At 41.4% G+C, this 14403-nt stretch overlaps 1 protein-coding gene across 6 annotated transcripts in view; it reads left to right on the top strand.

Annotated features, from left to right (window-relative positions):
* Positions 1–514: 514 nt before the first annotated feature.
* Positions 515–14403, top strand: part of KDM6A (lysine demethylase 6A) — a 151815-nt gene continuing 137926 nt past the window's right edge. For all 6 annotated transcript variants that reach the window (XM_054400007.1, XM_054400002.1, XM_054399979.1 and 3 more), the window contains exons 1-2: positions 515–686; positions 941–1004. In XM_054400007.1, the coding sequence (XP_054255982.1) occupies positions 526–686; positions 941–1004 (225 nt within the window). In that variant the 5' untranslated portion in view covers positions 515–525. The remainder of the gene's footprint in view (positions 687–940; positions 1005–14403) is intronic.

Here is a 14403-nt window from a genome sequence, read left to right as displayed (position 1 = left end):
GGGAGGGCGGGCGGACGGGGGGGGGGGGTCACGGTGGCGGCGTGGGGTTCGCTGTGTGACACAATTACAACAACTTTGGGCAGCCGCTGGGGAAGTTTGTACGGGCGGCAAACACACCCCGCTCGGCAGGGCGGGCGGGGCCCCTGTCACCCCGGTTCCTCGCACCCCTCGTCGCCGGGGCGAGTGGTTTCGCGGCGATGTAAACACCGCTCAGCAGCCATCCGCCGCCGCAGCAGCCGCCGCCACCTCCACCTCCTCCTCCTCCTCCCCCCACCCCCCCCCTCCCCCGAGTCTCCAGCGCTGGGGCTCCCTCCCCCCTCCCTCCTCCTCCGAGCAGCGGGGCTTCCCCCCGCCTCCCTCCCTCTCCCCTCCCTCCCTCCCTCCCCCTCCCTGCCGGCTGTTGTTGTTGTAATAAAAGTTGTGGGGTGTGTGTGTGTCGGGCACCCCGCCCCGCCCGGCGCTGGGGGGTGTTGGGGGTGCGCGGGGGGGGGGGTTGCGATCGTGAGTTAATTACGCTGCGTTTCCATGAAATCGTGCGGAGTGTCGCTCGCCGCTGCCGCCGCCTCTGCTGCTCCTTTCGGTGATGAGGAAAAGAAAATGGCGGCGGGGAAAGCGAGCGGCCAGAGCGAGGAGGACTTCGCCAGCTTGACAGCCGAGGAGAGAGAAGCCCTATCCGGCCTCGACAGGTACCTGCTCCCTGCTTCGTCCCGGCCGCCTCCGTGTCCCGGCTCGGCCCGCGCTCCTTTCGTGTCCCCCCCCTCCCCTGCCCGCGGCTCCTCGCTCGGGAGTGCGTGTGTGACCGTGTGCGGGCTCCCGGCCCCCGCCGCCGCGCTCTGCCCTTGCCCGCCGGGAGCGAGCCTGCCTGCCTGCCCGTGCTGGGGGCTGACTCTCTAATGCTTGTGCCTCTCTCCCCTCCCTCCCGCCCGCTCCCCTTCTGCAGCCGACTCTTCGGATTTCTGAGGCTTCATGAAGATGGCGCCAGAACGAAGGCCTTGCTGTTAAAGGTAAACGCGAGGGTGGATGTGGAGCGGGGCTTTGCGGGGGGGGGGGGGGGAGGGGAGGGAGACGGCCCGGCCCAGCCGCCCCCTTCTTCTGGTCCCCTGGGTCCGCACGGTGAGTGTGTGCATGCGAGTGTACATCTGGGTGCGAGTGTGTGTGCGTGGAGCACCGCCACATCCGCGGGCGCACGGCCCTGCAGGCGGCAGGGAGCTCCGCTTCGCCCCCCGCTGCGGTCTCTCCTTCGCGTCGCTGTCGCTCTTGCCTGTTCCCCCTCAACACCACCCCCCACCTAGTCAGCGCAGGCCCCCGCTCAGGAGACAGCCGAGCGGGGCCGCGTGTAGGAGAAAGGGGGAGCGCGGCCTTGTAGACAGTTTGCGGGTGTCCGTCTAGCCCTGGGACGGGAAAGTGCCTGCGCGCCACGGCCGGAGCCCGGGGCCGGGAGCAAACGCCAAGCGGCGCCGCGCGGCGGGGGAGGGGTCGTGGGGGCGGGAGGGAGGGGGAGGAGGACGCGGGGGGGCGGAGGGGGGGTGTGTGGGGGGGAAGGGCGCGCGCGAGGCGCTGCTGACGTTGGCCTCTCTCTGGACCCTCCCTCGTGATTTTCGCCCCGCGCGGCGGGGGCCGGCGGCTGCGCGCGCCCTGCCGGGCGACCGTTGAGCCGCGCGGCGAGGCGAAAGCTGACCCGGAGCTGGAGGGAGCGGGGGGCCCAGGGCGGGCGCGGCACAGAGCGGCTCCCAGAGCCCGTCGCCGAGTGACTTGTTTACTCTCCGGGCTCGGCTGTCTCCAGCGTGCCAGGTCGTCGCCGAGCGGTGTGTCCCGTCCGCTCGGCCTCCCGCTTTCGTCGCCGCCGAGCGGCTTGACAGGGAGGAGGACGGCGCGCAGGTTGCTGAAGCCTGCCCGGCTTTTTCACAGAGATGATTGTTTTTGTGAAAAGTTGTTGGCCCTGTCATTTAGTTAAGTAATGGCTGCTTCTGTCGGCCCAAGATGGCCGGACAGGGAGGAGAAAGAGAAGGGGGGGGGGGTGTGTAAACACGAAACAAATACTGGGAACGAGTATGCACGTCGTCTGTAGCATGAAGCCCCCGGTGAACATTGAGAGAAACTCTCCTCCGTATTGCAAGTTCTTTCTGGGTGCTTTCGTGCTGCAGGCAGGGCGTTTGCAGCACCATGTCCTTATCAACCTGTGGCACATTCTGCTGCCCATCCGTAAGCTATTGACAAAGGCTGTGCTTGCCAGTTGTATGTAAACACTAAAAGCAAAGAAAACGTTTGGGTAACAATAAATTGAACTGCTTTTAAAATACCACATGGTTGAAGCAGGGGACTGTGTTCTTCTGGTTCCTGCTGACTTGTTCCTGTCAGTAGTAGGTTGTATTTGACACTTTGTTCATCCTATTGTTGTGCCCATGCTCTATGCTGATATTTTCGCATGAAGAATTTTTTTTTTTGTGTTGCTGATCTCGGTTGATCAGAAGGCCTAACTAAAGTGTATTAATTTCAATAGCCTAGGCTCTTACTCCTATTTGGATGTTTATTTCTGGTATGATTGGAAAAGCTCAATGTCAGGACATGGTGGTGGGGGGGGAGAGAGATGGAAGGAAAAGCAAGTACACTTTCTTTGTGCTTGTATTTAAAAAAAACCACGATTTCCTTTAGATTTTCAGAGTTATTTGTAAAAGTATTTTTTCCGATAAATCATAAAGGTAGGGGAGCGACATGTCAGACTAGTTAAATAACGTATGTTAACTGTTAGTAGACGAGAATTAATACCTGCTCCGTGAACAAGCTCGAGTTGTGTATGGGATAGAGCTTAAGGATGCCAGATAGAAAATAGAACTATCGTATGCCATTAGATTGTCTATAATATAACATCATTAGGTTAAGTTTCATTTTTCATACTGTGAAAATAAGTAATGTGCAGGCATCAGTTCAGTTGAGTTTTGGGTCATTTCTTGCATGAAATGCATTTTCTTTTTCATGCCAGTCGATTAAAGTTACTGTCTGTACAGTCTGGGGTGGCTGAAGTTGTGGGGCGTTTTGATAATTTTGAAGTATATTTCTAGAAATACCATTGTACATTCTCCTACCTTATCATTGTATGAATCCATGCAGTGAATAGAAATATTTTGCTATTTCATCTTGGTTTTCTGACAGTGTTTTGGACATTTATGACTTGAACACTAACTCATGAAAGCATGTTCTTTGTAAAACCTGTGCCTGCGAAAAGTGGATTGTTAAGGGATTGAAAAAAATGTTGCTGTTAGTTTTAGAGATGTTTGAGAGGGATTTCTTGCCTTGAACTATGTTCAGTTTTGTTTGTCCTTTCTACTTTCAGGAAAGGTGCATGCATTTCAATTACTGTCACTGATAAGTAAGAAGTTGTTTTTCAAGGTGTTTGTTACTTCATTCGTTTTCTTGCATGTGTGGAGCTTCACAGTCTATGCTGTACAGGAAAAATAAGAGTAATCTAGAAAATCACTTTAATTCCATGTAACAGTTACTGTGGAAAGTGTGGCTATATGTGTGTGGATTTAATTAAAAAGTTTTACAGAGATAGCAACAAAATCTTTTCTTTTGTGTATGGAGCAACAACAGCTAACAAAGACATTAGACTCCATAATTGTGAAAGCCTAACTGACTGATTTAAGAATCTACAAGGCAGCACATTATAAAGTAATACAAGATCTATGTGCAAGTGTAACAGGCAAGGTAAACCACTGAGTTGCGCTTCCAGAGGAATCCTTGACAAAGACAAAAATCTATTTATGCTCCCCTTGATGTGAGAGTAGCACACCGGCTAACCTTTTAAAAGGCAGGCTGTAGCAGCGTCTCTTCGGTGAGTGCCTGACTGACAGTGTTTTCCCTGGTTACTTGTGGTTAAGGTGGTGGGAGTAGTGTACATGGATGAAGAGATTGTCAGATAGGGGAAGGTGAGGTCCTGTGTTGCAACTGTAGAAGGAATTGCTCTGTTAAGCACATAGGTACTTGTGTAGCAACAGGATTCTCTTGGCTTAAGTTTGGTGCTTTGATACAAGGAGGTCCTATCATGTTTTTACTGGGGCTCAACTTGGAAGGAGGCATTGTGTTGGCTTGAACCACTTACAGCCTGACCAGGAGATATCATGAAGCCTTTTCAGTGGGAATTCTGTTTTAGTGAAGCCACACCCTGACAGGGCTTAATAAGAAGAAATTTGGGATATCCTTCACTGGTGGAAGCAGCTTTGTATCTGGAGCTTCAACAGAGTTGTGGGTTTTATTCATAGTCCAGGTCTGGACTTCAGTCCCCCTTTTTTGGTAGTTTTCTGTTGTAGGATATATGGTTGTAGTATTGTGAGCTAAACCGAGTCCTCCGCTGGATGTAGCAAATCAAAAGAGCAGATAAGACATCAGATCTGTACAGTTTTATGAATTATTAAAGATACCGACTAAAGGTCAGTAATACTGTATTGTTGCTTCATGTATTGGATATGTGATAAGCCAGAAGAAATAAGACTTTCTTGTAATAATGTACATGCTGGTAGTGTGTGCAATGGAGTAGAAATTTCTGTTGCCAAAATTTTTCTATGTATATTGCAGAAAAGGAACTTGAAAATCATGGTTTGCAGCTAGTGTGGTTTTGGGGGATAGAAGAGGGAAATTGAAGGAGAGGTCACCTTTCGGACTGGTGGAAATGTTGAAAATCCAATGTAGCCAGCCTTTGATAGGAGGAGGTGCTCACTGTTATGCTTCTGTAGTTGACAATAACATTAATGTGAAGGAGCAAAAAAACCCCTCAAAACAAAACCAGAACCCCTGCTGTTACCTTGACGGTGTCTTTCTCGCAGGAAGAGGTTCTTGCAGGAGGTGAAGCTTGAAGATTACTGGAGTTGGAGGGGGGGGGGGGAGGAATGAGGAGGATATCCATTGTATTAGAAGTGAATAGTAAAACATTTTCTCTCTCTTTCTCTGTCTTTCTTTTTTTTTTTTTTTTCCTCTGTAAATGGTACTTCTACTGTTAGGCAGAGTTGACTTTCAGGGGCAAACCTTTGTTTTATAAGCTATAATTATTTGACTTGTATATGGACTTAGGCTGATGCAGCTGGTCTGATGTATTTGTTATAAGAAGCTTGTTAATTCCTATTCATTGAGGTTTTGATATCCTGTAGATAAAATTGGAAATGTGTTTTCATTTAGAAGTATTGATATTGAAGTTGATACAAAGAGAGATTAAATAGTTCCATGCAGTAGGCCAGTTTTGGTCTCTGTTATCTCTTGTTTTTTGCAATCTTTTTCTAGATGATTTAAAAATGGTATTTCCTTTGACTAAAGCCTGCATGTGTTGACAAAATTAACAAAGTGCTTGTTTGTGTTTTTGTTAAACACACAAAATATGTGCACAACGGCAATATTCTTTCATCTTTCTTATAATTGTAGGTGTTGCTTGTTTAGGAATAGTTCTGGACAGTGTGAATTAGTATATATTGACTTTGTCCCTTCCCTTTAGTGTTGACATTAATGTTAATTTTCTACTAATCTATAATTAAATATCATCAGTTCTAATTATAACAGACTGCCTGAAAAATAATTATGCAGGGAAACATTTTAGCAGATAGTCTAGGTATAGTACAGTTATTTTTTTAAATAACCTTAGAAACATTTTAGCTTAATTTATTTCCATCCAAACAAAGAAATATTGCTTTAAAGAGAATTTTAATGTTTGCGTTATATAATGGCAGTAGTGGAAACTGAGAAACTGGGAATTGGTACCATGAGATGTTTGTAAAGCATTCCAGGAAGTGGGCAGGCTTTCCAATTTCTGTAAAATTATATCTGAGCTATTCCTTCATTTATTTATTTATTTTTTAAAAATGCATTCCTTATTTGTTACTTGGTTATTGCCTGTCATGCTGTCTGTTAATATGGAGCAAGTTGAAGCTGGTTAAAATTTTGTAAATTATGTTATGGGTGGAACTGGTTTTCTAGCTGTTTTGAAGGTGTCCGGAAGTGGAAAGATTTGAAATAATGTTAAGTGTGTTATTGGATAATTGGGACTGACATGTAATTTTTTTTTTCAAGTCAAAATTTTTCTGTATGCAGCTGGGCTTTATGTTAATAAGGTAGGGACTGTTAAGATCCAGTAAAGGTGCAATGGATTATACATGCTATAGTTAGTTTGTACCATGTTTATACTTGGAAATGACAATTACAGTCTATGTGATGTTTATGTATCCTGATACTTAAAGACCTTAGTGTTTTGCTGTATTTGTACTTTATCTGTTACTAAACACTTAAAATTTTTATCTAAAAAATGAATATTGCATAGTGTATTTTGTTTAAATATGAGTTACTTACGATGTTTTGTTACCATCAAAACTAGTGTTCGAGGTGTATTTCTTTAAATTAGTGGATTTTATTGCTCAAAACATACATCCTTGAATGTCTTGGATGTTTCTTAAGTTTAAAATGTAGTGTTTTTATTACTCCCTAAAGCAATGAAATTGATGAAGTTACAAACGTTGCAGCTGTCATTTTAATGTGTTAATGAAGACGAAAGAATAGATCTCATCATTACAAAAAAACTTTTCTAGAAGGGTAGTTAACATTGCAGTTCCCTGTAGTGGGCTGACTGGACTTGATAATTATAGAGGTAAGACTATCTGTAAATGTTGTTACCATCTGAAGTAAGTGTTGAAAGCATCATCTAAAAGCTATACCATATGTTTGTTACACTGTTTTAGAAAAGAATAGATATTTCATACTTGGACAACTGTGAGTGTAGAACCATTTGTTTTCATTACATTAGTAAGAAGATACAGAAATTAAGAAGAGTCATGGCAAATGTTCACAGCCACAAAGTGATTTTATACTGATAACATTTGTCATAAGACTTTCCATTACCGGAATAATATGCCATAGCCCATTGTTGTTCTTTATCCCATGGAGAATTAGGCAAATTTGCATTCTGTGGAGAAATTAAGCTCTGGATTTTCCAGCCTTACGGAGTGATGAGTTAAACTGCAGGTTGATCTCTGCTGAGTGAACAAATATTGTTAGTCTTGGTCCTCAACTGTGATTTTTAGGTAATGGGAAGGATTTAGTAGTATTTTCAACAGACAAAGAGAAGGAATTGTGTGTACTTGTAGTTTTGAGATTACTAAAATAGTTGCGTAAAAACTAGTTACTGCTGTAAAAGGCTTAGATCAGCTTGTTCGGAAATGAATTAAGCAGGTGGGCTGTGAGTTTGAGGTGAGTATATACTGGATCTTTGTGGCAGGTTTTAGTATTAGTTCAGATAATTCCAGAAGCTGAGCCTTTATTGTGCTCACTCTGAATACTTGTAAGTATATGGTTACAACATCTATTCCTTTAGTTTTGTACCTATCTTGAATTTCACTCATGTAAGTTACTTTTTGTTTCAACCTCCCTTCTTAGTGAGATTGTGCATCTATGAAGTTTATAGTGTAACATTTGAATAATGTATCTTCACAATTAAGAATTAAAGTGATGCTCATTAAACTTCATGTGCCATTATAGAGACTAGTTGGCTGTCTGTTAAAAACGTTAATGATGTTAATCTTGTTCACTAGCAGAATACTTCTTTGTAGTTATAGCCTATCAAAATTGAACCAAGTGGTCAGTTTTGAACTAGTTCTGTATGGAGCCCTACAGAAGGCTGCCAGGATTTGTAGAGGTGTATCTGAGAGGACAATCTTGGTACGTTTTACAGAATGCTTCTGTTAGAAGGAAGGAGAGGAACTTGGATTTAGTCTCATCTGAGTTCATTGGACCAGGGAAGTTCTATAAAACAAAAGAAAATTATTAAGTATTATTTTAATAAGTTTCTGACTTACAGATGGGTAAGTTAGAGAAATAGCCATAGTAGTTGTAATTCCTCTTGTGAAAAGGCTGCCTTCAAGACTGTCCTGTTTCAAGACTAGCGTGTTAAAAGCTTGTTTTCAAGACTCGTTCTACTGATACTGGCCAAAGCAGTATAGGCGTTTTGATAGTTTGCTTGTGAACCTAATTGTGTTTTTGAATGGTACATTTTTAAAATTAGCCTGTCAATTTTTGCAGTGGGTAAGGTATTATTCTTGATTCTAAATGCTATTCTTTTTATCTAAAGAATGACAGGAAAGTATTCCTTGCATGAATAAAATACTGTGTTAACTAAACAAAAAGCCACTTAGATACGTTTTGGAGTGGAAGAATACTCTTTGTCGGATAGTTTCATTTTAGAGTATGAGAGGATGCATGGATTACCATCAGAGCTGTTTTATCAAAATAACTTCCTTTATGGTTCTTGCATTTGCTAAGTAGTGTTCATGGAAGAAGGTTGTTTAACTGAGATGTAGAATTAAGAGCTCACTTACAGATTTGTAAAGGGAGTGACTAAAAGTGTATTATGAATTACAACCGGAACACTATATGTCTACATATGAATTTCCTTTGTGGTAAGTTGTTAAATTAATTGTTTTGTTAAAATGGCTTTAAGTAATTTCCTTTTCTCACAGTGGTGTTTTGAGGATTATGATTCACTTCTCTAATATAGATTGGTTATTAAAGATTAAAGGAGATTGAATTGTGAATGTACTTTTCATTAAATTTCTGCTTGCGTTTTGAGAACTGAAAAATTCTGAAAAATTTCAGGATATTTTCATCAATAGTCAAAAGATCAGTGCCATGGCTTTTAAAATAACAGCCAGTAGGTCTCTTTTTTGGTAGTGCTGCATTACTTACATTGCATTTGCCATTTACACTTTACATTTAAGCATTGTTTTCATTATTTTATGATTGTAAAACTTAGCTTGCAGAAGAATCTAGAGTAGAGTAATGAATTGAAGCTAAGACTTCCGCTTTATGTATTTTTCCTCTACATAGCAGAATTTTAAGTACTCTATCTGTGCTTCTTGTATGTGGTAGTGAAACCATTTTTGTGCCTTTGTGCTGAATCAGTCTGGAGAACTGTTTCAGATGAAAAATAATGTAGTAAAAAATGGAAGACTCATTAATTTAAATAACTGGCTCTGAAGGTTAGTATTAAGACAGAGGTTTTGGATTTTAAAAGAGCGAACTTGCTCAGAGCTCAAGTGGGAGGAAATCCATGGGAACCTTCCATGGAGGATAAGGAAGCTGTGGAGTGCTGAGAGTTCTTCAAGAATGCTTTCCTGGAAGCAGAAAAACAGTTCATCCCCTTTGAAGGTAAGGGAAGTATGCGGAGTAAGAGATCCGCTTAGATTAACTGTGAGCTTCTGATTCTGCTCAAAATCTAAAGAGAAGCCTACCAGGGATGGAAAAACAGATGAATACCTATTGAGAACCACAGGGGCATTGCCAGAGTGTGCAGAGATGCAGTTAGAAAAGCAAAATCTCAACTCAGATTGAGTTGGCCAGAGATGCTAAAACTATGACAGAGTTCTTCAAGTAAGTAATCCACAAACAGAAACAGAAGGAAAATATTGGCTGGCTGTTAAACAGGGGAGGTGAATTAGTCAACAGCAGTGATGAAAACACAGTGGTTCTCAACCCATTATTCTCCTCTGTCTTTACCGCCACTGTTGGGACCTAGCAAGCTTGGGGAAAAAAAAAAACTCCATATCAGTGCAAACATGAACCCACCATTAGTGAAGAAAGAGTTGATATGCAACTATTACAGGAGCTCAGTCCCTGTAAATGGGGATATTAAGGGAGCTGTCTGATGCTTTGAGACTGCCTCCCATAAACTTTGAGAAAGCATGGAGATGATGGGATGCCCCAGAAGACTGGAGGAAGGCTAATACCACCCTCATCTACAAGGATCACTTAAAGAAGGATCCAGAAAATTACAGGCCTGTCAGTTCTGTTTCAGTCCCTGGGAAATTTATGGAACAAATCCTTCTTGGGGATATCACGAGTCAAATGAGGCCTTTGATTGGGAAAAGCTGCTATGAATTCACCAAGGGCAAATCATGCTTGACAAACATGATTATCTTCTATAACAAAATAACCTGCTTGGTCGATGTGGTGTGAGTAGTGGATGTTGTCTACCTGGATTTTTCCAAGACTTTCAATACAGTTCCCCACAACCTTCTCCTAGAGGAACTCCTGCATTATGATCTAGATGAGTTGTCTGTGCTGAGGATGGCAAACTGGTTGACAAGGCTGCATTCAGTGGGTGGTGGTAAATAGCTGCCTTTCAAACTGGCAACCTGTCACAAGTGAGGTCCCTCAGAGGACCAACACCATTTGATGTCTTTATAAATAATCTGGATGATGGGATCAAGTGTACCCTGGTGAAGTTTGCTGGTGATACCAGACAGAGTAGGGAAGTGGACACTTCAGAAGGGAAAGCCACCCTGCAGGAAGATGTGGACAGGCTGGAAGAGTGAGCTAACAAGAACATGATGAAATTCAGTAAGGATAAGTGTAAGGCCTTCCACCTGGGAAAACATAATTTAGGAGTGCAGTACAAGCTGGAATCTACCTGACTGGAGAGCAGCAGTGTGGAAATGGACCTGTCTGTCCTGGTGGATAACAAGCTCAGTATGAATGAACATAGTGCTGGCATGTCAAATAAAGCCAACAGGATGCTGGTTTGAATCAACAAGGGCATCATCAGCAGAGATGACTTGGTGCTTGTCAGCCATGGCCGGAATACTGTGTTCAGTTTTGGTTCCTGCTGTACAAAAAAGAGGTTTTAAAGAAGAAACAAGTGTTAATTTGTCCTTTTCTTAATTGAAAGGAAATAGTAAGTGTAGCTTTTAAATTTCATAGTTTATGAAAAAGAATCTCTACTGAACAGCTGTTCAGCAACTTTTGAATAGGAATAGTGCATGTTTGTCAATTCCTTGCTTAAGAAATGGGGAAATGAATTAAAAAATATTGTACATGAAACCAAAACTAAGCATTAGATGATAGGAGGGATGCAGGTCTGAGATAGCTGCTTCTGGCATCTTAATGAAAATTCTCAAATACACCTTTAGCATAGGAGCACATATTAATTTAATTTGCAAGTTAAGTTTCTGTAGCAGAGGGCTTTCTTAACTGTAGTTACTATGTGGAGGAAATTAATAGTTGAAATGGCTTTATTGACTCTTCTGGTCATATATGGGGAGGAGTTAGAGGTATTTATGCTTATAGCAAAATTTGTTTTTGTTGCCAAAGTAAGATGAGATCACAGAGACTATTAGAGTCCATGTTAACTAATGAGCAGAACAGGTCTCATTTTCAGCCTTGAAAGGAATCTGTTAACTTACAAGTTTACATTTTAAAAAATTTATCAGTTTTGCCATTTTTCTAGGATTAGTTATATGTTGTCCATCTTTGCTATCTTGGTGGGATTTTTTTCTATGTGTAGTTTCAATAAAAGGCATTTAAAAAAGTATACTTGATAAGAATAATTTGAAAAAAAATATTGATGGTTCAGTGGAACCTGGAAAGGAGAAATGTGTTATGTTAAAAAAATAGAAAGCACAGCAAAACCTGTGTTGTAGCATGGAAGGCTGTTGTAGGGAAGGTGAATGTATTTGGGGCAGTTTGAAGGATTGTGGAAGGGTGCATAAGGATTCCTTAGATAATTGTATGTGGTATGGATATGATTGTTGTGGGACTGTGATACACAGTCTTAAAGATTGTCTTCTTTTAATCTGGAAATGTAGCTGTGTTCCAAACTGAATGAGGAAATAGTTGGAATTGGAGTATCTCTATCTAATCCCTGTCAGTAAAAATGCTGTCATCTTAAGTTGTATTTTTATTAGTTGATTTTGTTCCCTGTGGCAGCTTATTTTCTTGCTTTTGAATGGTAGGATGTTTTCCTGTAATGCTTGTGGCCAAAAATCTGAGAACAATGATGACTCCATTATATCTAGTGAGAAAGGAATCTTTTGTACTACTTACTTTTAATTGCTAATTAAAATAAGTCTTTGGTAGTTAGAAAGAATGGAATAGTTTGTCCTCCAGACAAGTTTTCGCCACTTGACTATGGAGAATGATGGAAGGTGTGATTTTTTTATTATGATTTCTAGATGAAAGTGACCTTCCTGAAAAAGTGATAATGGGTAAGAACACTCACTATTTTACATAAGAAATTCTCAGGATTCAGGGAACATGTGATGCCTCTGAAACTGAGGGGCAGCTTAGGGCTTCACTTTTATGCTGCTTGAGAAGGCCTAGGAATACACTGCCCCCTCCCAGGCTCTTTATGGATTTTGCCTGACTGCTCTGCTTTAGTTTCTGTATTTAGTGATTAAAGGTATTATAGATTGTCCAGACAAGCAGCAGGGATCTTCTAGGGAAAGCATGCTGATATTCAGAGTATTGTGATTTGTTCTTGATTTTAATTTTTATTTCTTAAGCAGTAAAATTAGAGTGAAGCTTCCTTAATAGTGCAGCACTAGTTCTAGCATTAGAACACATTGTTTGTAAAAATTCCTGGCACAGGTGGGAAGGCATTTTCTAACATTGGGTAACTTCCACAGGAGGAGTGGGTAAGCAGACATGCAGATTTGCCATCTGAAAACAGGAAAACAAGTTCCAACTTGGGCCGTTTCACAAGATTTTCCCCAGGGCTCTCTCACTTCCACAACTGGACCTCAAAAATGGAACAAACTGATTCAAAGCAATTCATTGATGTCTAACTTGAGTTTTTGTCAGGCTTCAGACAGCTGGAAAGGAGAAGGAACAGACATCTGTTCTGGTGACTTCATTTTCATGAATTTGCTGTAGAGTTTGAGAACCTCTCCAGGTTTTTGTCATGTCATTGCTGAGATTAACTCCTGTTATTATAAGCAAGTTACCTGTTTCATTTTCCTGGCTCACTAGTGACCCACTCTTCTAAGTAATAAAAATATTGCTGAAGAGTAGTAGCTATGGTATTAATACCTGGGTTTAAGAATAAGTGCATTGTCAAACTTGGATAGTCTCTTTGTTCTCATGCTCACACTTGGATCTCAGTTGGACAGCAGTCTCTGCTGCTGTAGCTCTGCTGGCATTTTCTCTACCTCAGCAATGCCTGCACGGTGTGTACTGACAGAAGTTATTCTGTTAGCATTATTGCACTATTGTATGCAATATTAGAAGCAAAACCTGTTTGAGCTGTCCACTGTTACCCTAGTTGGAAGTTTGAACCAAGGTGTATGACTTTTTTTTTTCTTTTTTTTTTTTTTTTTAACACTAGTGTATGAGCAGACAGAATGTGGTAAAGCTGATTTTGGTAAAACAACAATGCTGTCTGTTCTGGGGCCTTCAAGTGCTGTTGTGATACTGCTTGTGTTAATTTCAGCTTTCAGTATCTTCCATGTTTTCTAAAGAATAAAAAATTCTGATCGGCCGTAACCCTTGTTGCAAGTAATGTAATTTAGAGACTGGGTCAATGTGATCTTGCTATTTGTTATCTCAAATGACCAGACAAACTATGTAATGTTGTACTGTGCCATGATTGCACAGGATTCGGCTATGATTAGGATGGAATATACTCTAGATGAAAACTATTCTGAAGTGGTATCTTTTAAGGAAAGAAACTTTTTTTTAAGAGCCGTTGCTTTCAGTCCTTAATAAAAGGTGTATTATGAGTTATGAAAGTTCTTCACTTTGTTGCAACAAACTGTTGTATCAGCTTACATTTTAATTATTTTAATGATAAGCTACCATGTTTTTATTTTTTTTTTCTTTATTTGAAACTTGGTTTGGACAGAACATTAGAAAATATACTTTGTGGATTGTATCTTAAGTGCAGGAGGAATGACTAGTAACTTCGATGGCAGGTAGAAGAACTTCATTGAATAACAGGTGTGTTCTTAAGATGATGCAACATTTATGTAACTGCATATTTCATGCTAAATTCATAATTTCTTTAGGTAGAAAAAACTCACATTTTGCTTAGAAACTAAAGAACAGACCCTAAATGAGTAGCGTAGGTACCATGATCTTGCTTCTCCTTTCAAAGTCACATAGGGGAATTCAATTGCTACTTCTGAATAATTTTGGTCTAAAGGTGTGTTTCTCCTTGAAATGCACTCTAAAAATGAAATGTTACATTTTTCTTCCTTGCATATATAAAAATCTTGGCATTTGATTATCCTTTGTTTGGACCTCTTGCTTTGCACATAGAGCTTGAAGGAGGATTCCCATAGCATTGGAGAAGTGAGAGACACTATTGCACAGCACTTGTTCAGTGGATTGAGCTGAAATGAGATATGGTTTCCGTTGCTAAGTTGCATTTACTGCAGAAGAGTGCCCGTGAAGTTGCACTTAAATATCTGTATGAAGAAGTAGATCTGGTTTAAGTTGTGTTTTCTTTGGCCATCATATGCTATAAGCATGTATCTGAACCACCACAAAGGCTTTGTGTAGAGATGGTTATCCAGAACTTTCTCCATTGAGTTGAATTTAACTGTGGGAGTTTGCCATATGTAATGCCTGTAAACCTTGGAAGGAGTTTTATTTTTACTTCCT

Source organism: Indicator indicator, chromosome 1 (assembly GCF_027791375.1).
Source record: "Indicator indicator isolate 239-I01 chromosome 1, UM_Iind_1.1, whole genome shotgun sequence".
NCBI classification, from domain to species: domain Eukaryota; kingdom Metazoa; phylum Chordata; class Aves; order Piciformes; family Indicatoridae; genus Indicator; species Indicator indicator.
Note: the sequence above shows the minus strand (reverse complement) of the source record. Positions and strands in the feature narration are given on the sequence as shown.